This window comes from Scyliorhinus torazame, chromosome 4 (assembly GCF_047496885.1).
Source record: "Scyliorhinus torazame isolate Kashiwa2021f chromosome 4, sScyTor2.1, whole genome shotgun sequence".
Taxonomy (NCBI): domain Eukaryota; kingdom Metazoa; phylum Chordata; class Chondrichthyes; order Carcharhiniformes; family Scyliorhinidae; genus Scyliorhinus; species Scyliorhinus torazame.
The window spans coordinates 266,867,227-266,892,330 of record NC_092710.1 but is presented as its reverse complement, the minus strand read 5'-3'; the positions used below and the strand labels follow the sequence as shown (position 1 = coordinate 266,892,330).

At 44.4% G+C, this 25,104-nt stretch overlaps 1 protein-coding gene across 1 annotated transcript in view; it reads right to left on the bottom strand.

The window, feature by feature from the left end:
- Nucleotides 1-25,104, bottom strand: part of mdn1 (midasin AAA ATPase 1) — a 239,387-nt gene that overhangs the window by 72,181 nt on the left and 142,102 nt on the right. The window contains exons 57-65 of the mRNA XM_072499762.1: nt 20,121-20,346; nt 15,917-16,046; nt 11,695-11,865; nt 7,867-8,081; nt 5,383-5,773; nt 4,232-4,341; nt 2,147-2,852; nt 784-936; nt 212-488 (exon numbers count right to left, since the gene is read on the bottom strand). Coding sequence (XP_072355863.1) covers nt 212-488; nt 784-936; nt 2,147-2,852; nt 4,232-4,341; nt 5,383-5,773; nt 7,867-8,081; nt 11,695-11,865; nt 15,917-16,046; nt 20,121-20,346 — 2,379 coding nt within the window. The remainder of the gene's footprint in view (nt 1-211; nt 489-783; nt 937-2,146; nt 2,853-4,231; nt 4,342-5,382; nt 5,774-7,866; nt 8,082-11,694; nt 11,866-15,916; nt 16,047-20,120; nt 20,347-25,104) is intronic.

Genomic DNA, 25,104 nt, shown 5'->3' with positions numbered 1-25,104 from the left:
AATACAAAATATGGAATAGAAAACGAATCTCAGTAATGGTTACCACAAAACTATAGATCGTCATGAAAACCCATCCTTTAGGGGAAGTAAATCTGTTGTCCATATCGGCCATATATGATACCAGTAGAGATGGGCAACAACTATTGGCTTTGGGAATGATACCCATATCCCTACAAATAATTAAAAATGCAAATGATTGTGGCACACTCACCAATTAGAGAATAGAATTGTGTATTTAGCAAGGCCGCTATCTGGTAAGAGGACACAAAGGCACTAAGGTAGTCACTACACTGATGCGCTGGTGCAGTCTGGCAATACCATGCAGCCTGCGCAAATCCCAAATACATTTGCTGGTGAATATTCATGACAATTTGAATTGAACTCGGTGACATCGGGGCAACATCAGCCGTTTTAGCCACCGTGCTCTCAACTTCAGTGTCCATCTCTTCTTGTTCAAGACTGGGCTGGGATGTGATGTCAGAAAAGTCCTGAAGAAAGCAAAATAAAAACTCCAATATACAGTGTTGCAAGGGTTCAGCTGTGCTTGTTTTATCAAACTAAATTTAAAAAGAGCCTTTTCAAAGTTTGTTTCACACAATTTTTAACTATTTCATGACCATGTACTTTAGAACTCACCAACTTCTTTAAAAAAGTGCCTTGAAACAAATGATTGTGCATGAAAAGTAAGCAACTTTTGAAAAAAGCAAATGCAGAATCATAAGTGTACATAATAGTCCCATAAAAGTCAGAACAAACATTGAAGGAAATTATATTCCATATTACCGTGGCATATTGTGGGAAATTCTGTTTGAATTCATTTTCCTCCTCAGACAGACCTGATGCATGTTTTTTGCTCTTGTACTTGTACAGGCTGGCTTCCTGCTCCTCTTTTACTCTCCTACATTCTTCCTGCTCATCCCAGGCATTTACCATTGCCTATAATAAAATATATGAACAAAAAATGTAGTTTTGTAAAATTTGTTCCGCTATCTGTCAACCCAATGTTGACCCAATCTGTCAACCCAACTACTCTAACTTTGCGTTGATTAGCTGGGAGACATTTCAGACTTGGTCTATTTTGTCCCAAATGACAGATCTTAATCCAATCTCAAAAGCTTTGACTGCAACAGCAATAATATCATTTTCAATAACAATCACATGGCTGAGGTTTAATTACATGCTTTTGCACCTTTAGTTGGCAAATGGAGAATCGGATGTTCATGGCAGCTAAAATTGGGTTGAGTCGAACAAAAAGAGTAATTTCAAATTGTAGCCTTATTATCCAGAAGGGAACATTTTCTATCATTGACCTCAAAGGCAGTTGAGTTTTAATGATTGGCTTTTGAAATCAGACTTTTAAATTTGACTGCACAATTTGTTGTTGGTGGAATCTTGTCTCCATCTCTGGATTGTTAGTGAAGCACCATAATGGCTTACACTGTATCCAGCAAAAAAGGTTTGGGAAATTGGATGTTAAATTTAGCACCCCTGTCAACACTCGAGACCAGAGACTGTATGGCTCAAACACAAACCCTACCAGAAATGCCTCTCCATCTAAAAATTAGACATGTAAAGTTTAAATTTGCAGATCAAAGTTGCAAAACTTGAACAAGAATTAAACCCAATGTGAAATGCTATCAACTTACAGTTCAAAAAAAAAAAAAAATCTCAACACCAGCTGGCTGCGGAAGAGGTGGGAAACAAATTAAAATTTCCACTAATTATTACCAAATGATTATGGCTGAAAGGATGTAGACCTTGGAGTGCAATTAGATACCCATTAGTATTTACTACAGATATGCACACATGCTCAACAGGTAAATGGATTAAGTACCAGAGGATTGCTGTTGGTATACAAGTCACAGCTAAGGAAAATAGTTTATTTGGCCGGGGGGGGCAGATGGGAGAGGAGGGATTTGACTTTGGACTTCTGCGCAATACTGTTCACGTAGTGGTGGATATCTTGGTAGAGACAATCATACTGAGGTACATGGGGACGGTGCGCCTGTTTTCTGGACAGCACTGCAATTTTCTCCTTCAGAAAGGATTTGCCGATTTGATAAAACCTGATGTTTGGCAGACAATATATACACATTAGAATGCCACGTTTGCAGACTGAGGAATCAGAACAACAAAGTCTAATTACTTGGCAGATGTGTCGGAAAAGTTGCAGTGACGCCTGATCCAGTTCACCCAGCGAAAGTACATGGCAACGCAGATACAGCAGAGCATTCACCAGGAGCTGTTCTTGCATTGGGAGCAACGGTTGTTCCTTAGCTCGAGACTTTTCATCCGATGAGGTCTTGCACAAGAATTGGTTAAGACCTTTGAGTGTCTCTATGGAGGTCTTTGAACATAATTCATCTGCCTGGGCAAGATAAGTTGGGAATGAGAAACTGATGGAAGGGAAGGCCAAAAGGCAAGTGACAAGTCTCGTGAGGTCAGCCTGTTTAACAAGCTTATTATTTAATGATAGGTGAACCTCGGATGCCAGAAGCCTCATGCCATGTTGCATCTGCAAAATGGCAGCAAGCAGGGGCTCAATGACATCAGGATATTGACAGTACTCATCTGCAATTCGTCTCCTGAACTGGTGCTGGGATTGCTGCCAAGCTGCCTCTTCATCAAGTATGACCTGGACACTCTGACGCGGTTTAGGCCGCTTCGCCTGTAGGAGCAGCAGCAGATGGGAGAGGAGGGATTTGACTTTGGACTTCTGCGCAATACTGTTCACGTAGTGGTGGATATCTTGGTAGAGACAATCATACTGAGGTACATGGGGACGGTGCGCCTGTTTTCTGGACAGCACTGCAATTTTCTCCTTCAGGTGGCTGATCCTTTGTTGCAAAAACCTAGGGTATGGAAAACAAAAATTAATTTGATTTATTTCAAGTTTTTAAAAAAAGTATTTTAAGTGGGACACAGCAGAATAATGTTGATGCCTCGTTTGAATGCACAGAGCAACACAACATAGTTGCGTATTACAAGCTCCTCACAAGATTCACTTGATCTTTTGTACCTGCCATGGCCAACAAAAAGAGAATTCCTGTTTAGGTGACCTTTCATCATGTCCCAGCAATAGATTGCTTAGAAATCAGCCAATAATGCTGTGAACAGCAATGTCAAAATCATCTCTCTTAATCCAACCAAGAACCTTAAAAATAGTCAACTTTAGGTATTACATTGGATAAAAGCAAATTATTGAAGATGCTGGAATCTGAAACCAGAAAGAAAATGCTGGAAAGTCTCACCAGGTCTGGTAGCATCAGCAGGGAGAGAAAAGAAATAACCGAGTCCAGGTGACCCTTTGTCAAAAAAAAGGGGGGGGTTTGACAAAGGGTCATCTGGACTCGAAGCGTTAGCTCTTTTCGCTCACTATAGATGCTGCCAGACCTGCTGAGATTTTCCAGCATTTTCTTTTAAAGTTTGCTTATCACCCAAATACTATTTTGGTTTGTCTGGTATACTTTCAACTTCAACTTTACCTCGATGTTCCAATAAAATCACTAGTGCAGGAAAGCAGTTTACGGGTGAGTGGCTCAGCAATATCCAGCTCTTGGTCTAACATTGTAGGTAGCAGATGAGGAACATATGAGCCATGATAGAACGGCAGAACAGACTCAATGGACCGCAAGGCCTAATTCTGCTCCTATATCTTATGAACTTGTAATATGCTTCAGCCTTCACAGGGAAGGAGGACATCGATTTATGTTCAGCTGGAAGATTTCAGCTGCAATTAACAGTCCATAAACCATTGCACTTGTCCAAACTCAATGCTTCCAAGTATATGTGTTGCAAATAAGTTCCACTTGCTCAACATCACTGCTCTTCATAAAAAATGTTGCAAAAACAAAATTCAATGGAGGAACATTCTAAATCATTGATGCAATGAATTGACTTATGCATACACAGACACCCATTACATTTAAAGTTACTCAAGTTAGTTTCCACGGTTTTAAAAAAATAAAAAATTGTTGACAGCAAACTTGGTCAACCACAAGTTAAATAGTTCTCAATCTCACACAGCCATGACACAGTTAGGCACATCCTTACTGATGATGGATCACTGGGTCTCACTTAACGTGCTCGGCTACACCCACAGGCAACCTGATACAGCAACTCAGGTCAGCCTGCTTGACTGGGAACCGTGTGGAGCCCGGAGGATCAGGAAATGAGGATTATCCATGCAATAATCCATGCAAGGCTAAAAGACTTGTATATAATTAGGCACCTAATTCGGGGATGGCAATGTCTGTTCTCTCCATCCTGTATTAATTCTCGACCGGTCAATAACTGCTCAGACAGGTTGCGGCTCTTCCATTCGCACTGCAGTTGTTGCAACTAAGAAGAAAAAAAAACTGAGCAGGCAACAGCAACAATATCGAACAACTTGGACAGAGCGAAGTGTCTCAAACTAACATGGAAAGCTATAAATATCTGATTTAACAAGCTATTCAACCACAGAGTTACGAAGTTCAATTAACCTGCATTATCCACTAGAGTTATCCATGCGAATTAAGAGCATTTTGGTTATTTTGCACACACAAACAGCAATGAGATAAACAACTAATGCCGGTGTTGACTGGGAGGACTTTGCATTTGCAAATAATACCGTGAGATCTTTGAAGAGGTGGGGCCGCAGTTTATCAAGTCAGTTCAGGTGGATCAAGCAAAGTTACAGTGAGCAGAGATTATAAGGGGAGTCGCACCATAATTGTTTCAACATGCCAGATTTTGACCTGTATGCAGATAAATATTTCCAAGGTTCCAGCCATGGGCAAGAAGGTGCTTTGGCATCAAAGCTCATCTCACATACTATTTTTGCAGTCAAACAAACTCTCCTTTTAAGGGAAGCAGCTAGCATGGGCAAGTGGAACATGCAAAACACCAGGGTCGATTTTTAATTAATGTACAAAGTTCGTTCCATAATTAGTCTATCATGGACTAAACTCAAAAGATCAAAATGGTAAACTTGCATCTGGAGCAGGACAAAGCACCAGCAGACTGGAGCATCATGATTTAAGGCACAGGAGTTTGAGCAACTGGGGGCAAATGCTAGTATTGCATCATCACAAATACCAAGTTGATACCAAGTCTATTGATGCTTCGAGATGCATATGAAAAATAACACCACCAGGTAAAGTCCAACAAGTTTGTTTGGAGTCACTAGCTTTCGGAGCGTAGCTCTTTCATCAGGCGAGTCACCTGATGGAGCTGTGCTCCAAAAGCTAGTGACTCCAAACAAACCTGTTGGGACTTTAACGTGGTGTTTTAAGACTTCTTACTGTGCTATCGCCGGCATCGCCACATCAAAAACATCAACATCATTGAACATGTTTGAGTTGGCTTAATAATTACAAAACAGAAAGCAATATGACTGACCTCCTCCTTGACGTAATTCAATCTGTATAGCTTTTTGACAGCAGGATCAAACTTGGTTTGTGGCGTCCAAATCTGAATCTGTACCAATCCTAGGTTCACCCATAGACAGCCACTCTGGGCCTGAGCTGAAAGGCTCCTAAAATCCTTTTCTTTACCCACAAATTTCCGTACGCAGGTCACAAGAAGTGCAACAACATCTTCGGGCAGTACTTCCTGCTCTGCAAGATTGTTCAGCAAACTCTGAATACTATGACTGGCAATGCTGTTTTTGTCAATGGCAAGTTGGTCACACGTCTGTAAATATTCCTCCTGCAGTTCGCTTGGCAAAAGATCCTTGATTGCATGGAGCTGTTTAAGTAGCAATGTGCACTGCAACCTGGAGTCTGTGAATCTGTAAAAACCAAATCGACAAGTTTTATTTTTGTTTCCCCCAGAACTTACAAATTCCATTTGAAACTACATTATTTGGTCTTTAAAACTTTGACTTTAGCATTATGAATTTAACAACTGTGTCACAGAAGGTCTTCAGGAGAAGCAACCATTACCATCATTGAATTTAGTGCAGGAGGCCATTCAGCCCATCAAGTCTGCACCTGCCCTTGGAAAGAGCACCCCACCCACACCTCCACCCTATCCCCATAACACAGTAACCCCACTTAACCTTTTTGGACACCAAGGGCAATTTATCATGGCCAATCCACCTAACCTGCACTGCACATCTTTGGACAGTGGGAGGAATCCGGAACACCCGGAGGAAACCCACGCAGACACGGGGAGAACGTGCAGACTCCACACAGACAGTGACCCAAGCCGGGAATCGCACCTGGGATCCTGGAGCTGTGAAGCAACTGTGATAACCACTGTGCTCCTGTGCCACCCCCACTGTGCAACTGTGCTGCCCTTTATTGCTCGATTAGAAATTAAACCTGCAAAAAACACATTCAGCCTACATCGCATCAGCGAGCAGTCCTCTTCACATCCTGCATTCCAAAATAAGTTGTGTAGTCATTTATGACACTTTCACTGCATTTCATTCAACCTGGAACTAAGTTACAGGAACAGTGTGCTAACCCACTATACAACTCAATGCAATAACTTTGTCTCCCAACTAATTACAGTAGATGTGGAGATGCCGGTTTCATTGGACAGGGGTGGGCACAGTAAAAAAATCTTACACCAGGTTAAAATCCAACAGGTTTGCAGTGCTTCGAAAGCTAGTGATTTGAAACAAACCTGTTGGACTTTAACCTGGTGTTGTAAGACTTCTTAATTGCAGTAGGACATGGGATAATTACTTGGTGCAAGTGGAGAAACGGTTCCAGCAGTCACATCTCTCATCGTTGCTGCACCAAAATTCACACATTTAAAAATAAGACACCATGGAACTCCTTAACAATTCTCCAAGAAAGAAAAAAAAAAGAGCAGCTTTCCATGTCGAATTCTACCTAGTTGGTGACAGTTGGGGGCAGAAGCAAAAGGGACTGGAGGGTCAATTGAGTGGCTACATCTATAGCACTCAGCTTATTAGAAGTGAGGCAGCAGCTGTTCAGTACCCCCAAAGACATTTTCCGTTAATAAAAGAGCCAAATCCTAACCCACAGGCTTCGTGCAAATCAATAACTCATAAGAAAGCCAACAATTCTGGAAACTTTATTTCAGTGCCTCATGGGCCCTTCTCTCCATTTAGTAAAGCAATAAAAGGAGAGAACTCACTGTTAATTAGCTCAGACCCATCGGATAGCTGAGAAACAGCAAAGCAGTGTTTGAAAAGCAAATCAGTTGTACGACCTACCAGGAATTTATTAGACTTGAACCCCCTGGTGATTTACAACTCACAGTAACACCCTAATGCAATACAATGAAAAAGATCAGAGCTCACAATCACATTAAAATCTTCCAAGTTTACTACTTAGTTTCTCAAGTCACGCTCCAATGGAATCTTGCATGGTATAGCTGGAATTTTCCAACATCTTTATTGAAACCTTTCCTCTGCTGCCAATTTCAGATTATAAATCAGGATAATAATCAGGCCTGCTGAAATTTAAAATTTACCCAATCTCAGATAGTGTCAGCAGCAACAATGCAGACCATTTGAACACTAGATAGTATCCCTACGACATTCACAAAGCAGGTGGCTGGATCTTCTTTTAAAGCCCTGGGTGAATGTTCCAGGGTGTGGATTTTCCCTAACACCCCACCCACAAGTAGCCTCCTCCCCCCACCATCCCATCTTACCTTCCCTGCAGAAAGGTGCCTAGCTTTGGCTATTGATGCCATTGCTGGGATCCAGAGTTCATTCAAAAGGGAATAACACACTTACTGACCAATATCGTGGGGATACATTTTTACATTCAATTTCATCCCAGTTCAGTTATTTGCCCCAAAACACATTTTAAAAATCCTAATGAACAAACCACAAATGAGAATGCTCACTGTCAAATAATTAATGGCATATTTAATTCAGACTCCTTTTCTACATCATACCTGAAATTGGCAAAAGAACAAACAGCCATGTTGGTCCACAGCACTAAGCTGATTTCTTGCAATTGCTGCATGCGTTCCTGCCACTCGCCCAGAGTCACGTGGGACACCATTATCACACCAGTTCCACTGACAGACCCGGAAGTTCTTTGATTGGTGTTGGTCAGAATTTCAAAGAAACACTTCGATTGGACATCTCGACACAAAATGCCAGGCCCCTTGTAAGAGGAAAAATATATATTCTCTGGACAATAATTATATTTGCAAAAACTGGTTTCAATCATCAAGCAACCTAATTTGACTGCATTGCTCGTGCAAATGTTCCTTTGGTTTAAGAGTTAAGTTTCCCTTTCTTTTGCTTGCTCTGCAATGTGGTATTTTCAGCCAAGATCCCAGGCCCCACGATGCCATACACGATTTGGAGATAGTTACTTAAATCATAGGTACAACCACACATCCCATCACACTGCCAACTTTTGATCTACTTTTAAACATTTGAGGTACTTCAAAAAAGGTAGCAAATAGAAAACAGCCAAAGTTTACAAAATAAAAAAATAGATTTGGATTAGGGTTTATTGTCACGTGTACCACTCAAAGAGGAGGGTTTGGTGGGGGTAGAGAAAAAAAATGGAAAGGAGTGAGGTGCAGGGAGACAGTCGAGTCTGAGGAAATAAAGCCCCCCACCCTGATGCGTTGCCCATCAGATTTTGAGAGAAGTCAGTGAGCCAGCTAACGCCATCAACAGTGGACATGTTTAATAATAATAATCTTGATTGTCACAAGTAGGCTTACATTAACACTGCAATGTTACTGCCAAAAGTCCCTAGTCGCCACATTCCTGTGCCTGTTTGGGTACACGGAGAATTCAGAATGTCCAATTCACCTAACCTGCACATCTTTGGACTGTGGGAGAAAACCAAAGCACCCGGAGGAAACTCACGCAGACACAGGGAGAACGTGCAGACTCTGCAGAGTGACCAATCCGGGAATCGAGCCTATGACCCTGGCACTATGAAGCAACAGTGCTACTGTGCTGCTTGCGAGATAGTCGGTGTGCGCATGCACGTATCTAGAGCAGTTTTGTCAGGGCGAGGCAGGGCAGCGAGGGGAGGAGAAAATTTGAGTGAAAAGCTAATGAGCGCCTGTCACAAGTTCCTTGCCCGGCATACTCAGGCCTCCATATCTCATTTTGATAAAGGTCAAGGACCCCACGGAAGGTGGATCATAGACACATTTGAACCTTCATGAAAAACTACTAACTACGGTGTTTTCGCTGTGATCGGAGCAGCGTCCTGAAATGATTGCGAACAACCAGATGGTTGGTAATTATTGACTAATATACAGTGGCTGTTGAATATTGTCCTTTCCACCTCTCCAATTTCTGAACCAGAAGAGATGGTGTTCATGGATGCCAAAGAGCTGTTCAATAGAGTAGAGTGGGAGTACCTTTGGGGGGGCGGGGAAAACGGGACGTCCTTGTTTGACGATGATCTGTTTCTGTAGATTATGGATTCAGTCTCCTCTATGGGTGAAATAATGAAGCTGTTGGGGTACATACCCTGGAGAGCAGTGAATATTTTCTGATCTGGGTATCCGGATAGTTCATGATTGGTCATGGCTCCACAGATTGAATTACGCTAGTTTGTCCTCAGTGGGCAGGATCCAGACTATAAACTATCCTCCCAAGGTTATTTCTTTTCCAGTGTCTCCCTTTGCTTGCTGGGGGGGGGGGGGGGGGGGGGGGGGTGGTGCTGGAGTTGATTCGGGAGCTAAGCTCCATCTGGGGACAAATTGAGGCGAGCTCTTGTAGGGACTCTTAGTTCAAGGGATTTGACAATGGCCTAGCTTCCCTTCTGTCGAGTTAGACGCAGCGTTCAGATCGGAGGGACAAGGCCTTGAGAATTTGCGGAATTTGTTTGTGGAGGGACGGTTTGTTAATTTGGAGGAGCTATTGCGAAGTTTCAATTGTCATGGAAGATCTTGTTCCATTACCTCCAAATACATGGTTTTGTCCGAAGGTTTTTCCCACATCTCCCTTGGCTCCATAATCATCCTGGTTGAAAAATATCCCATCACTAGCAGAGTCTGGTGCGGGGAGCATTGCAGGTATATCTGGGCAAATCCGGTCAACGGAGGTAGCCCCTCTGAATGAGGTGCAAGCAAATTGGAAGGGGAAACTAGGACCTACTTTATATGAGAACATGTGGTGTGAGGCCCTTCACAGGGTCAACTCCACCTCCTACTGCACATGACTCAGCTTATTTCAGCTCAGTGGTACAAAGGGCTCACCGAACGAAGGCCAGGGTGAGTGGTTTATTTTCAGAAGTGGAAGACAGGTGTGAGCGATGTTTGCTGGGGCAGGCGAAGCACACCCACGTGTTTTGGTCGTGTACCAAGATGGTAAGCTTTTGGGTCTCTTCCTGAGCACCGGGTCAGCGATTCTTAACATTGATCTGGAGCCTTGTCCTTTGATGGCCATTTTCCGGATTCTAAGTCGCCAGGGTTGAAGGCCCTGAAGGTTCCCCCCCATTGCCTCGTTAATAGCCAGGAGGAGTGTTCTGCTGGAATGGAGATCTCCTACTCCGCTCAATGCCTTGGTCTGGTTGGGCGACCTCAGAATTTACACATCTGGTCAAATATAGGAGTCGGTCGAGGGGGTTCTACTTGAGCTGGCAGCCATTCATTTCCTACTTTAAAGAATTAGTCACCACAAACAGTTTTCACAGTAACTTAATTGCAGTGTTTTGCATTATGTAACATCGGTTTTCTGTCTGGCTATTATGTTCGCCATAAATAAAATTAAAAAAAATAATAATAAAGCATACTTGAAATGTCAAGTCGGGAGCTGACAAGTTAGGTACAAGGGTTTCAGTAGTAGAAAAGCTGAGGAAGGCAATTTTGAGGTCAGGTAGGCAGCTTTTAGGATGGAGGAACTATGGGCATCAGAAATAAAATTGGGTGGCATAGTGGATAGCACTGTTGCTTCGCAGTGCCAGGGACCCGGGTTCGATTCCTGGCTTGCAAGGATCACTGTGTGTGTGGAGTCTGCATGTTCTCAGTGTCTGCGTGAGTTTCCTTCGGGTGCTCCGGTTTCCTCCCACAAGTCCCGAAAGACGAGCTGTTAGGTAAATTGGACATTGAATTCTCCCAAACAGATGCCAGAGTGTGGCAATTAGGGGCTTTTCACAGTAACTTCATTGCAGTGTTAATGTAAGCCTACAGATGACATAATAAAGATTATAATTGTTAACCAGTCTAATTCAAACGAAGCAAGTAACCAGGATGCAAGTACGGCCAATGGAGTGCAAGCTGAAAATGATGGCTCGCCTTCACATTGAGCTAGGGAAAATCAAGGCTCATTCACAACTTGAAGTCAGAAAAATCAATCATAAAGTTAGAGCTGGGTGCTATCCACATATTTCCAGATACCAAGAGTCGTCATGAAGATAAAAAAGATTAATCCATGGGAGACTCAGTAGACAATTGTGCAAGCTAAGAGAAGCCATTGAGTGATCATTTGACTACAAACAAATAGCATAGTAAATCAAGTGAAGCAGAGAAATGAGGCTTTATCAACCATGTAAAACGCTGGAGGGAAGAGTAAAGATAAAGCAGTATAATCTTTGTGGAAGAGAATGTTGTTTACGAAGGACCAGGCATTATTCGTTCGATGCAGAACTTAAATTGTTTGCTCTGCTGCTTTTCAAAAACACTTGTTGAGAATTATTGGTTAAATATGATCATTTGTGCAACTATTCACATCCCAGCTATCACATTAATAAACCTCGTGCTCGTACAACTTACTTAACTCACAAAAGAAAACAAGCCAACCTTTAGAGATTTGTCAATCATAGTTTCTGGCACCCGATCATCTCCTGTGGATGCTGGGGGTTTCCATGTCAGCCAATAGTCAGGATCGGTTGTGACAGAGCTATTCCAAAATGCTCCAAGTATTGTCGACATCAGTTCTGAACTCAGCAACTTTAATTCTTCAGGCGAGAGCTGGGATCATGGAAACACATTGAAGTTGATTTTATAAAACTATCTTTAAATAACTGATCAAATATTTTCCTATATCTTTCACCATCTTAGGTGTACATGTCCAAAGTTACATATAGTTTGGGGTTTTCTTGCTCTGTCAGGTTTAGTGTTTCGAACAGTAAACTGAACTACAACAAGCTTTCGGAATTAATTTGCTAGATAATGATCCAAACTCAATCGTCCAATTGACTATAGATGAGGCAATTTTGCGGCTAACCAACTTCGGTTCACAACACTATAAAACTGACCAATGTGCAGCAACATGGTGGAACGAAAAGCACATTTTCTATTCAATCAATTCAGGGGCGTCATTCTCCGACCCCCCGCCGGGTCGGAGAATCGCCGGGGGCTGCCGTGAATCCCGCCCCCGCCGGTTGCCGAAGTCTCCGGCACCGGAGATTCGGCAGGGGCGGGAATCGCGCCGCGCCGGTTGGCGGGGCCCCCCTGCTCGATTCTCCGGCCCGGATGGGCCGAAGTCCCGCCGATAAGTTGCCTGTCCCGCTGGCGTAAATTAAAGCACCTATTTACCGGTGGGACAAGGCGGCGTGGGCGGGCTCCGGGGTCCTTGGGGGGGGGGGGGCGCGATCTGGCCCCGGGGGTGCCCCCACGGTGGCCTGGCCCGCAATCGGGGCCCACCGATCCGCGGGCGGGCCTGTGCCGTGGGGGCGCTCTTTCCCTTCAGCCTCCACCACAGTCTCCACCATGGCGGAGGCGGAAGATACTCCTTCCACTGCGCATGCGCAGGAAACTGTCAGCGGCCGCTGACTCTCCCGCGCATGCGCCACCCGACATGTCATTTCCGCGCCAGCTGGCGGGGCGGAAATTCCTCTGGCGCCGGCCTAACCCCTCAATGTTGGGGCGTGGCCCCCAAAGATGCGGAGCATTCCGCACCTTTGGGGCGGCGCGATGCCCATCTGATTGGCACCGTTTTGGGCGCCAGTCGGCGGACATCGCGCCGTTTTGGGAGAATTTCGCCCCAGGTCTTTCATAACCAACATAAGATTTCCATGATTCAGTTATACAGCAAGCTAAACAATTTACAACAAAGGATACAGAATACTTCAATGACAAATGGCTTCCATTTTACTTAACTGTTAGCATCCTATATTTACACAAAGTATTCTAAGGAATTTTATGGTTTTTCATACTTGATAGAGAAGGCACTCTTGTGGAGGAAATTGTGACCTGTAACCTCAACACCAGGGTGCCGTAACTGGAAAGTATCCTAAAGATCCACAGCGGGGATCCCAGAGATCCCCAGGTAAGGATTGGACAGAAATTGCCAGGAAGTTTTAGTGTTCGGATGGACAGTTTCCCTATAACTGGAACCATCCGATACTCAAGATTTAAATCGCAAACTTCAGATTGCTCAACTGTTTTGCCAGAATAGTTACCGGGAAAAGTTGGAAGAATTAAAAAAAGTAACTCCTGGGCAACTATAGTATTAACCTTACCACCCTCCTGCCAAGGAACTGCCCCCCTAAAGGAGGACTCCCACAACCCCTCTTGAATTATAAACCTACCTTCTCCCTGAAAGTGGGCTGGACATTTAAACTTGCCCCATGGCAGCAAACAAAAAAAAAAAAAAGTGATGTGGCTTCCGTACTCTGCACTCAAGCCTCACTCACCCATCCAGAGTCAGAAGATCAAGTGAGAAAAGAGCAGCTAGATTTCCAGGTAAGAAACCAGAGGCAGAGTGACAATCTGACTTGGACTACAAACTGACCGAAGGTCAGGGCCTGCATTTTGGTGAACCAATCACTCAGTTCAAGGACTCTCACATCAAATATTGTATAGCCATATGCAAATAAACAAAGAACAAAGAACAGTACAGCACAGGAACAGGCCCTTCAGCCCTCCAAGCCTGCGCCAACCATGCTGCCCATCTAAACTAAAATCTTCTACACTTCCAGGGTCTGTATCCCTCTATTCATGTATTTGTCAAGATGCCCCTTAAACGTCACAATCGTCCCTGCTTCCACCATCTCCTCCGGCAGCGAGTTCCAGGCACCCACTACCCTCGGTGTAAAAAACACTTGCCTCGTACATCTCCTCTAAACCTCGCCCCTCTCACTTTAAACCTATGCTCCCGAGTAATTGACCCCTCTACCCTGGGAAAAAGCTTCTGACTATCCACTCGGTCTATGACCCATAATTTTGTAGACCTCTATCAGGTTGTCCCTCAACCTCAGTCGTTCCAGTGCGAACAAACCAAATGTATTCAATCTCTCCTCACAGCTGATGCCCTCCATACCAGGTAACATCCTGGTAAATCTCTTCTGTACCCGCTCTAAAGCCTCCACATCCTTCTGGTAGTGCGGCGACCAGAATTGAACACTATACTCCAAGTGTGGCCTAACTAAGGTTCTATACAGCTGCAACATGACTTGCCAATTCTTATACTCAATGCCCCAGCCAATGAAGGCAAGCATGCCGTATGCCTTCTTGACTACCTTCTCCACCTGTGTTGCCCCTTTCAATGACCTGTGGACCTGTACTCCTAGATCTCTTTGACTTTCAATACTCGAGGGTTCTACCATTCACTGTATATTCCCTACCTGAATTAGACCTTCCAAAATGCATTACCTCACATTTGTCCGGATTAAACTCCATCTGCCATCTCTCCACCCAAGTCTCCAATCAACCAAAATCCCGCTGTATCCTCTAACCATCCTCATCGCTATCCGCAATTGCTATCCGCAATTGCTATCCACAATTGCACCAATGTCCTCGCACTGATCCCTGCGGAACAACACTAGTCACAGCCCTCCAATCAGAAAAGCACCCTTCCATTGCTACTCTCTGCCTTCTATGACCTAGCCAGTTCTGTATCCATCTTGCCAGCTCACCTCCGATCCAGTGTGATTTCACCTTTTGTACCAGTCTGCCATGAGACCTTGTCAAAGGCCTTACTGAAGTCCAGAAAGACAACATCCACTGCTCTACCTGCATCAATCATCTTTGTGACCTCCTCGAAAATCTCTATCAAGTTAGAGAGACACAACCTCCCCTTCACAAAACCGTGCTGCCTCTCGCTAAAACATCCACTTGCTTCCAAATGGGAATAGATCCCGTCTCGAAGAATTCTCTCCAGTAATTTCCCTACCACTGACGCAAGGCTCACCGTCCTGTAGTTCCCTTGATTATCCTTGCTACGTTTCTTAAACAGAGGAACAACATTGGCTATTCTCCAGTCCTCCGGGACATCACCTGAAGACAGTGAGGATCCAAAGATTTCGGTCAAGGCCACAGCAATTTCTTGCCTCCTACAGTATTCTGGGGTCGATCCCATCAAGCACTGGGGACTTATCCACATTAATATTTTTCAAGACACCCAACACCTTGTCGTTTTCGATCTCAATGTGACCCAGGCTATCTACACCCCCTTCTCCAGACTCAACATCTACCAATTTCTTCTCTTTGGTGAATACTGATGCAAAGTACTCATTTAGTACCTCGCCAATTTCCTCTGGCTCCACACACAGATTCCCTCGCCTGTCTTTCAGTGGGTCAACCCTTTCCCTGGTTACCCTCTTGCTTTTTATGTCCGTGAAGCCCCAAACGTAACAAAACACTGAACCCATGCTCACCAAAAAAGGTATCTTTCCCCCCACCCCTGGAGCTCTGGCTCTGTAACTCTGATAAAGTAATACAAAACTTGCCCCTCGATGTATGTGTGGAGACCCTCAGGTTAAGTCACCACCAGTCAGCTCCCTTTCCAAAAGGGGAGAGCAGCCTACGGCCCTCGGGGACTATGGCAACTTTCTTTCGTAACCGAACAGTAGTTTATTCACTTGTTCAGCTGCTACTTGATGTTTGCACTCTAGCCAGACTCTCGAAATGTGGCTGCTTTTGTAGCTGCATCACGTAATCACTGTCTACACACTGCATAAAAGGAGCAGGGCAACAGGTCTATAAAGTGAAACAACGGTTTCCTTTCCTGGGCATCAGGAAAAATAATAGATGAAAGCATTTCAATGTGTAATTTAACCAATTGCATTTGTGTGCTCACCTCATCAACCTGTGCCAAGTACCAAAATCCTCGGAGCTCTCGAGTTGCCATTGGTGTAGATCTTAAGCAGAACAATATTATTTGGCGGAGTTGAGCATGCATCATTGACTGATCTGGTTTAGGTCTGGCACTGGTGGTGACAAAACATGAAGTTGACCATCTTAATGCAATTAAATTTGTTTGCCTACTGGTCTTCAAGTCAGCTTTCAAAAAAAATTGAAACAAAGGGTTGACATGAAAATAGAAAAATAGCTAATTATGGGTACAGTGGTACTGTTGGTAAAGTATTTTTTCTGTACATACAGGCAAACCATACCAGTTTGTATATTGCAAGGGTCCTTCCTGTTTGTTCCCTTATTTCCCCTTTTATTTTTGCCATTACGTGTTTGATCCATGGGTGTTTAATGGACCTGTGACTTTAAGGCAAAGCAGCCTGTGCCTTTAATTCAAACAGAAGTATCCAGAAGGCTATGCTTCTTTAGGCTGGTGATTGCAGATTGGCCGACTCGGTTTGATTGTTTTGGCTGGTGGCCAATGAATTGGTCCAAAGGACTGTGCTCTGTCCGGTAACAGGCAGTGATTGGATCTGATCCCACTGGACTTCCAGTGGTGGCTGAGGGAGTAAGTTGCACTTTTGGTGGCTCCCACTCTGACCGGACTTTGACCTTTTTCCCTGACTTTTTCATGGTTTTGAATTTTTGGCTTTGAAGGTGCAGACGATTAGGCTTTGGATGCACACAGGTGCATGGAACAGAGAACCCCAAGGGACCGAAAATAAATAAATAAAAGGATAAGCAAAGACTGGGAGGAGGTGGCAGCTGAAGACAACATGGCTGATGTTCGGACCCTTGCTGTGACAGCCCAGCCATCGACAGAGGAGCTGATGCAGGTCATCCAGGAGGGCTTTGCCAGACAGAAACAGGACTGTCTTGACCCGATAAAGGAGTCGATTGATCGGAGCGCAGGCTGGATTGCCCAGGATCGGACGATTCAGAATTTGGAGAAAGCGCTGGCGGACCAGGAGGAGCAGGTGGTCGAACTAGAGGTGGGGATGTTGAAGGATCAACTACAGAAGCTGCTGGAGAAGGTGGAAGATCTGGAGAAGAGAGCTTGCCGGCAGAACTTGAGAATTGTCAGTCTCCCTGAAGGGGCTGATGCTGGCGCATTTGTGGAGAGCATGTTCCAGAAGCTTCTGGGAGAGGGGGCTTTTCCCTGATCGTTCGAGGTGGACAGGGCGATGGTGAGGAACTTTTCCGAGTGATGTTTATACGTTTTCACTGTCGTTTTTCTTCTGCTTTTAAGTTTGGGTGAAGATGGGTAAAAGTTATTTGGTTTCTATGGGTTTTTGGTGGGGATGGCTGGTGGGGGATTTTTACTTTATTACTTTGATTTGGATCGGATCTCAATGGAATGTTTCAGAGTTTCAACGGTTTGAGTTTTTGGATTCACTTTTGATTCTGCAGCTTAGATGGAGATTTCTAATTAATCCTCTCCCAAGAGATCCAATTAAACTCTCTTCAGAAGGCCATTTGTAAGGGCTGACTCTCTCTCCAGCAAGTTGGGACACCATTCTCTGAAGGCTACAGAGGTCTGGAGTTGGACCACGAGCTGGAAGCAGGGATTGATGCGAGATAAAGTGTCTCAAGAAAGAAATAGGCCCGAGTGTGAACCTTAAGCTAACGACCCAGTTTGATTAAAGTGACTTTCCAGAAGACCTGCTGCGTTGTAAGTACTGACTGAATGAATGACTCTGCAAAGCTCATTACCAGCTGCAAACGAAGGACTTTGATCAACCTGCATACCGAGGAAAGCCTGCTACAGACCACAATCTTTTGACTTTCATCCTCAATTTCCACCACTGTCCCCCACCACTCCCTCCGTGTTGGTCTGTCTTGTATGTGTGGGCAAACGGTGGAACAGCTTAAGAGGATAGTAGGTTAGCTTGCTTGTTATCCTGTTTAAAATCATACTTCATCATTATTCTTGCTATAAATAAACGGTAATTGTGTTTCAACTTACAAACGTTATGACTGTAATTACTGGGCAGCTGAGGGTCCAAGACTTGGGGTAATTGTATAAGAATTATTGGGCAGCATGGTATCACAGTGGTTAGCACAGTTGCTTCACAGCTCCAGGGTCCCAGGTTCGATTCCGGCTAGGGTCACTGTCTATGTGGAATCTGCACGTTCTCCCTATGTCTATGTGGGTTTCCTCCGGGTGCTCTGGTTTCCTCCCACAATCCGAAGATGTGCAGGTTAGATGGACTGGCCATGATAAATTGCCTATAGTGTCCAAAAAGGCAAGGCGAGGTTACGGGGGATATGGTAGTGGCGTGGGCTGAAGTAGGGTGCTCTTTCCAAGAGCTGCTGCAGACTCGATGTGCTGAATGGGCTCCTTCTGCACTGTAAATTCTATGATTCTATGGTTAATTCACTTGTGTTGCAACACGGGGACAAGTGAGGCTGGAATTGACCTCGCACTTGACCAGGTAGCACAAGAGTTAGTACTGTTTCTGCACAATGCCAGAGACCCAGGTTGGGTCACTGTCTGTGCAGAGTCTGCACAGGTTTCCTCCCACAAGTCCCAAAAGACAAGCTGTTTGGCAAACTGGACATTCTGAATTCTCCCTCAGTGTATCTGAACAGGTGCCGGAGTGTGGAGGCTAGGGGCTTTTCACAGTAACTTCTTTTCAGTGTTAATGTATACCTACTTGTGACACTAAGATTACAAACAATATAGGCTGAAAATATTGCAGATGCAATAACCCCACATTCCCTTTGATGTTACAGAAAATCCTGAACACACCCGGAAACTGAAGTTTGTGGTTTGATGGCTTGGGAGAGCAGGAAAGGGTATGACCCAACTCCATTTCCAACATTTTAAATGAAACATAAAACTATGTTCTGAGCTTCCCAAGTTTTGATACTCAAATGTTAAAACATGTTCACTGCATAGTTGCACACTTTAAATTACATTGACAGCTACAGAACCAAGAAAACTTAAAACTGCAATGATCAATGTTACAAACAGTCAATCTATTGATATGGCTGGTTGACAGTGTGACAGTTGTCTCCACTTACCTGCTTTTTTATGTGCAGCCGTTTTGTTTTATCAAATGGCAAGCGAGTTCATAAAACCATCATAGAATCACACTGTGCAGAAGGAGGCCATTTGACCCAGTCTGCACCAACCATCTGAATGACGATCCTATCCAGACCCACTCCCCTACAACCCTGTCACCCCATCCAACCTGCACATCTTCAGACACTAAGGCAATTTATCACAGCCAATCCATCTTCGGATGAAGCACCCGGAAGAAACCCACAGACATGGGGAAGTGCTAACTCTTCAGGCAATCACCCGAGATCAGATTAGAACCTGGGTTCCTGGCATCGCGAGGCAGCAGTGCTAACCACTATGCTGCTCAAATGTTTTTTTTAATTGCCCCCCCCCCCCCCAAGAGCATCCAACCTAGGTCTAAGAACCCACCCTATCCCTGTAATCTCACCTAACCTTTTGGACACTAAGGGATAATTTTTAGCACAGCCAATCCACCCAACTCTGGACTATGGGAGGAAACCAAAGCACCTGGAGGAAATCCGCACAGACAGAGAACGTACAAATTCTAGTCACCCGATGCCAGAATTGAACCCGGGATCCTGGCTCTGTGAGGCAGTTGTGCTAGCCACTGTACCACCCCCCACCACCAGACTTGATCAGCTATTAAAGGTAGATAGGGTGGTATAGTGGCGATGTCACTAGACATATTAATCTAGAGGCCCAGGCAAATGCTCTTGTTCAAATCTAACCATGGCAGCTGGCGGAATTTAAATTTAATTAATAAATCTGGAACAGGAAACTAGCCTCAGTAATGGTGAACATGAAACAATCAATTGTATATATCAATGATTTGCCATCTTTAACAAAAACAGAAAATACTGGACAATCTCAGCAGTTCTCACATCTGTGGAGAGAGAAGGGAGCTAAAGTTGAGAGATGCCTCTTTGTCAAAGCCATCTTTACCTGGTCTGGCCCTTTTCTGACTCCACATCCACAGCAATGTGGTTAACTCTGAAAGGCCCACTCAAATATCCACGTAAGCCACTCAAGTACAAGGGCAATTATGGATGGGCGATAACTGCTGGCCTTGTGCGCGACGCGCACAGCCAGTGAAAAGAATAAATACATTTTTTCTTTTGCTTACCTGGAGACTAATGATAGATCAAAAAGATCTGCCACCACTTTATACTTGCAGAGTAATGCCAGATACTCCAGCACAGGCCACAGTTGAACTGTACTTGCTAACTGAGTCAAACATGCTCCATCCAGCTGAGGTAGGCCAACCGCAATGTTCTGGGAGTCTGAAGAGTTTAGAAGACGCTGAGATTTCATTGCTGACATTTGGGTATCTACCACACCCTGCAACATACCTGGAACACAAAAATGATAAATGCCGTAGGTACTCAAGACTCAACTACTAATTTCTTCAGTGTCATTAACTTGAGAAATCTGGTGGGCCTGAATTTTCAGGGTGGCAAGAGCTCAGCCCCCACCAATCAAGGAATCGGCTGGGAACATTTCCCTACCAGCTCCAGCAGGCCTGGTGCCATTTCACTTTAACAAGTGTTAATCAGAAGAACCTCCACCCATCATCAGGAGATGGTCCCACTTGAGAGCTGCCAGTCAATCCAATTGTCACTCGAGCCACTCCCAAGGGCGGCTTCCCATCTGAGGCCCTGTCCACTCCACCTCAATATGACCAGATCGGGGCAGGCAGGATCTTGGAGGGAATTCCATCCATGCAATTTCATATTCCCACCTCACCTCAGAACAAGCCCGAATGTACCATTATGGCAGTGGTGTTATTTTAATTTTATATTTTTTTAAATCCAGGAATAGTCTCTATTCAGGTGACTTGCCTGGCTGAAAGTTTGGTTGTCAATGTCCTGACTTGTCAAACTACTACACTGTCAGTGGTGTCAAAGTAGTGTTTAAAAAAAATGACACTTCTGAACACATCTTTAAGTTGGCTACTTACTTTCCTTCACTTCCTGCAAAATGCTCTAACCACTATTTAATTTGAGAAGCCCCAAATAAATTTAGTGCTCTAGATGAAAAATCCTGCTCAGTTCAATCTCCGGGAGAAAAGTTCAGAAATGATCTGGTTCTTGCCTTTCGAATCTCAGCCTACATATTAATAAGAAAAGTTGATACTTCCGGAATCACCCTGGTCTTCAGAGGAGAAATCGTTAGATTGTGATACGGAGATCTTAATTCACAAATGCAGTAAATATCCATGTACAAATGAGCATTCTCTCCAGCTTTCAGGAAGGCCTTCACTCTACAGAGTGCACTTTCTTGCTCCCTCTGATTGTATTCACACATCCTGAGCCACCCCTTAGCCCTTTGACTGGAGTGACTTGGGGAAAATTGAAGATTCATTTTGTTTGCAAAGTTTCAGCAGATCGCCAGAAGTTGGAATGAGAAGGAGAATTTTTCTCAGGGAATTGCACAGTATAGGGTGTCTGAAGGTCTGATCAAGGTGAAGGCATTTGCACTAAACCAGCAAGACAGAACCCTGAAGGAGAAATGTGAGCATGGACATGGAGTGGTGGAGGACAGGGAATACGGAGAAAGCACAACCCTCAGCTTTGTGGAATCTTCCATCTATCATTGTTGAGATCCACTGCAATCAACAAAACAAGGGGGAAGAGCAGCAGTCTATCTCTCCACCTTGGACTTGTTAAAAAAAAAGAGAACTCTGTCAAAACTCATTGTACTTGCAGAGGCGTTAATAGCCACCACTTTCTTTGCCCCAAAGATGAACAAATGGGTTTTGACAAGAGACACAAATGGATTGTTAACCTGAAGTGGACTCATCAATGGGCAACACCAAAGCTTCTTCGGTTGTTGGAAAGTTTTAATGTTGAATTCTAGGATTCCCAGTGCAGTCTGCTGTTAACACCCAGCCTGTTGATGCCAGAACAGGACTCCAGGCTGACAACACAGTCTGCCTAAATCCAAACCTTGGTTTTCTGGACGATACCAGACAGAGCAACAGAGTGAGGCAGGTAGTGCAGGAATCTCCTGTGGCCATTCCCCTGCAGAACAAATATACCGTTTTGAATACTGTTGAGGGGAATAGCCTCTCGGGGGGAAAACAGCAACAGCCAAACCCGTGGCACCACGGTTGGTTCTGCTGCAGAGGGGAGGGGTTTTAAGTGTAGCAGTGCAATAGTTCGAGGGGATTCAATGGTAAGGGGAATAGACAGGTGTTTCTGTGGCCGCAAACGAGACTCCGTAATGGTATATTGCCGCACTGGTGCTAGGGTCAAGGATGTCTCGGAGTGGGTACAGGACATTTTGGTGGGGGAGGGTGAACAGCCAGTGGTCACAGTACACATCGGTACAAGCGACATGGGTTTTTAAAAAAAAGGGATGAGGTCCGAAAGGCAGAATACAGTGAGCTAGGAAGGAAGTTAAGAAATCGGACCTCAAAAGGTAGTGATCTCAGGATTACTACCGGTGCCACGTGCTAGTCAGAGTAGAAATGACAGGATATGTAGGATGAATACGTGGCTGTAGAGATGGTGTCAGGGAGAGGGATTCAGATTCCTGGGGAGGTGGGACCTGTACAAGCTGGAACTGATGTCCGGGGGGGACGGGGGGGGGGGGGGGGGGGGGGCTATTTGCTAGAGCGGTTGGGTTGGGTTTAAATTAAAATGCCAGGAGAATGGGAAGCTACGCAAGGAGTCAGAGAAAAAGGGAGCAAGGACAAAAGCAAAAGGTAGAAAAGTGAATAAGGAAAGTGATAGGTGGAGAAACCAAGGACAAAATTCAAACAGGGCAGTAAGAGAAAATATTGGGAGTAAGACGAGCATTGTGTAAAAGACAAACTTAAAGGCTGTGCCTTAATGCACAGAGCATTTGCAATAAAGTGGATGAACTAATCGCGCAGATAGATATAAATGGGTATGATATAATTGGGATTACAGAGACATGGCTGCAGGGTGACCAGGGATGGGAACTGAATGTCCCAGGGTTCTCAGTATTTAGGAAGGACAGGCATAAAAGAAAGGGTGGTGGCATAGTACTGCTGGGGGGGGGATGGGATTTTATGACCTGCATGCTTATTTACACGTGTAGGATTGGGGGATGGGAATGGCATTAAACAAGAATTTAGTGATCATCATAGAATCATAGCATGTAATAAGGGAATATCGGTAATCTTAATCTTCATATAGATTGGGCAAATCAATTCAGCCACAATGCCACAGAAGAGGAATTCCTGGAGTGGAAATGGGACGGTTTTCTTGACCAATATGTGGAGGAACCAACTAAAGAGCAGGCCATCTTAGACTGGGTACTGTGTAATGAGAAGGGAATCATTGCCAATCTGGCTGTACGAGACCCTTTGGGGATGAGCGACCATAACATGATAGAGAGTGAAGTAGTTGATTTGGAGACCAGGGTGCTGAATCTTAATAAAGCAAACGATGAGGGTATGAGGCGTGAGTTGGCCTTGATAGATTGGGGAGAGTTACTTAAAGGGATGACAGTGGATAGACAATGGCAAACATTCAAGGAATGCATGGAGGAACGACAGCAACTGTTCATTCCTACCTGGCACAAAAGCAAAGGGGGCAAGAGGGCCAATCCATGGCTTACAAAGGAAATTAGAAATAGTATCCGATCCAAGAAAGAAGCATACAGATTGGCCAAAACAAAATAGTTCTGAGGATTTGGAGCAGTTTAGAATTCAGCAAAGAAGAACAAAGGGATTGATTAAGAAGGGGAAAGAGCAGAACGAAAGGAAGCTTGCAGGGAACATAAAGACTGACACTAAAAGTTTCTACAGATGTGAAGCGAAAGAAATTGGTAAAGAGAAATGTAGGCCCACTGCAGACAGAATCACGGGAATGCATAATAAGGGACAAGAAATGGCTGAGCAATTGAATACATATTTTGGTTCTGTCTTCACAAAACAGGAGACAAATCAGATACCAGAAATGTTGGAGAATGAAAGGTTTAGTGAGAGGGAAGAACTGACGGAGATCAACATTAGTAGAGAAATGGTGCTGGGTAAACTGATGGGATTGAAAGCGGATAAATCCCCAGGGCCTGAGAATCTGCATCCCAGAGTGCTTAAGGTGGTGGTTCTGGAAATAGTGGATGCATTGGTGGTCATCTTCTGGGATTCTATAGACTCTGGAACTGTCCCTGCAGATTGGAGGGTAGCTCACGTCACTCCGATAATCAAAAAGGGAGGTAGCGAGAAAGCAGGGAATTATAGACCAGTAAGCCGAACATTGGTAGTGGGGAATCCATTATCAAGGACTTCATAGCAGAACATTTAGAAAGCAGTGGCAGGATTAGTCAGAGTCAGCATGGATTTATATAGGGACAATCATGCTTGACAAATTTGTTGGAATTCTTTGAAGAGGTAACCAGTAGAGAGTCGACAAGGGGGAGCCAGTCGATGTGGTATATTTGGACTTCCAGAAGGCGTTTGACAAAGTCCCGCATAAGAGATTATTGTGCAAAATTAAAGCGCATGGGATTGGAGGAAATGTATCGAGGTAGATAGAAAACTGGTTGGCATAGGAGGAAACAAAGAGTAGGGATTAATGGGTCCTTTTCAAATTGGCAGGCAGTAACCAGCGGGGTACTACAGGGATAGGTGCTGGGACCCCAGCTATTTACAAAATATATTAATGATTTGGATGAGGGAACAAAATGTAACATCTCGAAGTTTGCAGATGATACCAAATTAGGTGGGAGGGGGAATTGTGACGAGGATTCAGGGATCCTACAGCAAGATCTGGACAGGTTGGGCGAGTGGGCAAACCAATGGCAGATGCAGTATAATTTGGAAAGTGCGAGGTTATTCATTTTGGAAGCAAAAACAGGAAGGCAGATTACTACCCGAATGGTTGTAAATTGGGAGTGTATGCAGCAGGACCTGGGTGTCCTTGTGCACCATTCACTGAAGGTAAGTATGCAGGTGCAGCAGGCGGTAAAGAAGGCTAATGGTATGTTGGCCTTCATTGCAAGAGGTTTAGAGTATGGAAGCAGGGATGTGTTGCTGCAATTGTACAGGGCCTTGGAGTATTGGGTGCAGTTTGAGTCTCCTTCTCAGAGGAAGGATGTTTTTGCTCTCGAGAGAGTGCAGCAAAGGTTTACCAGAC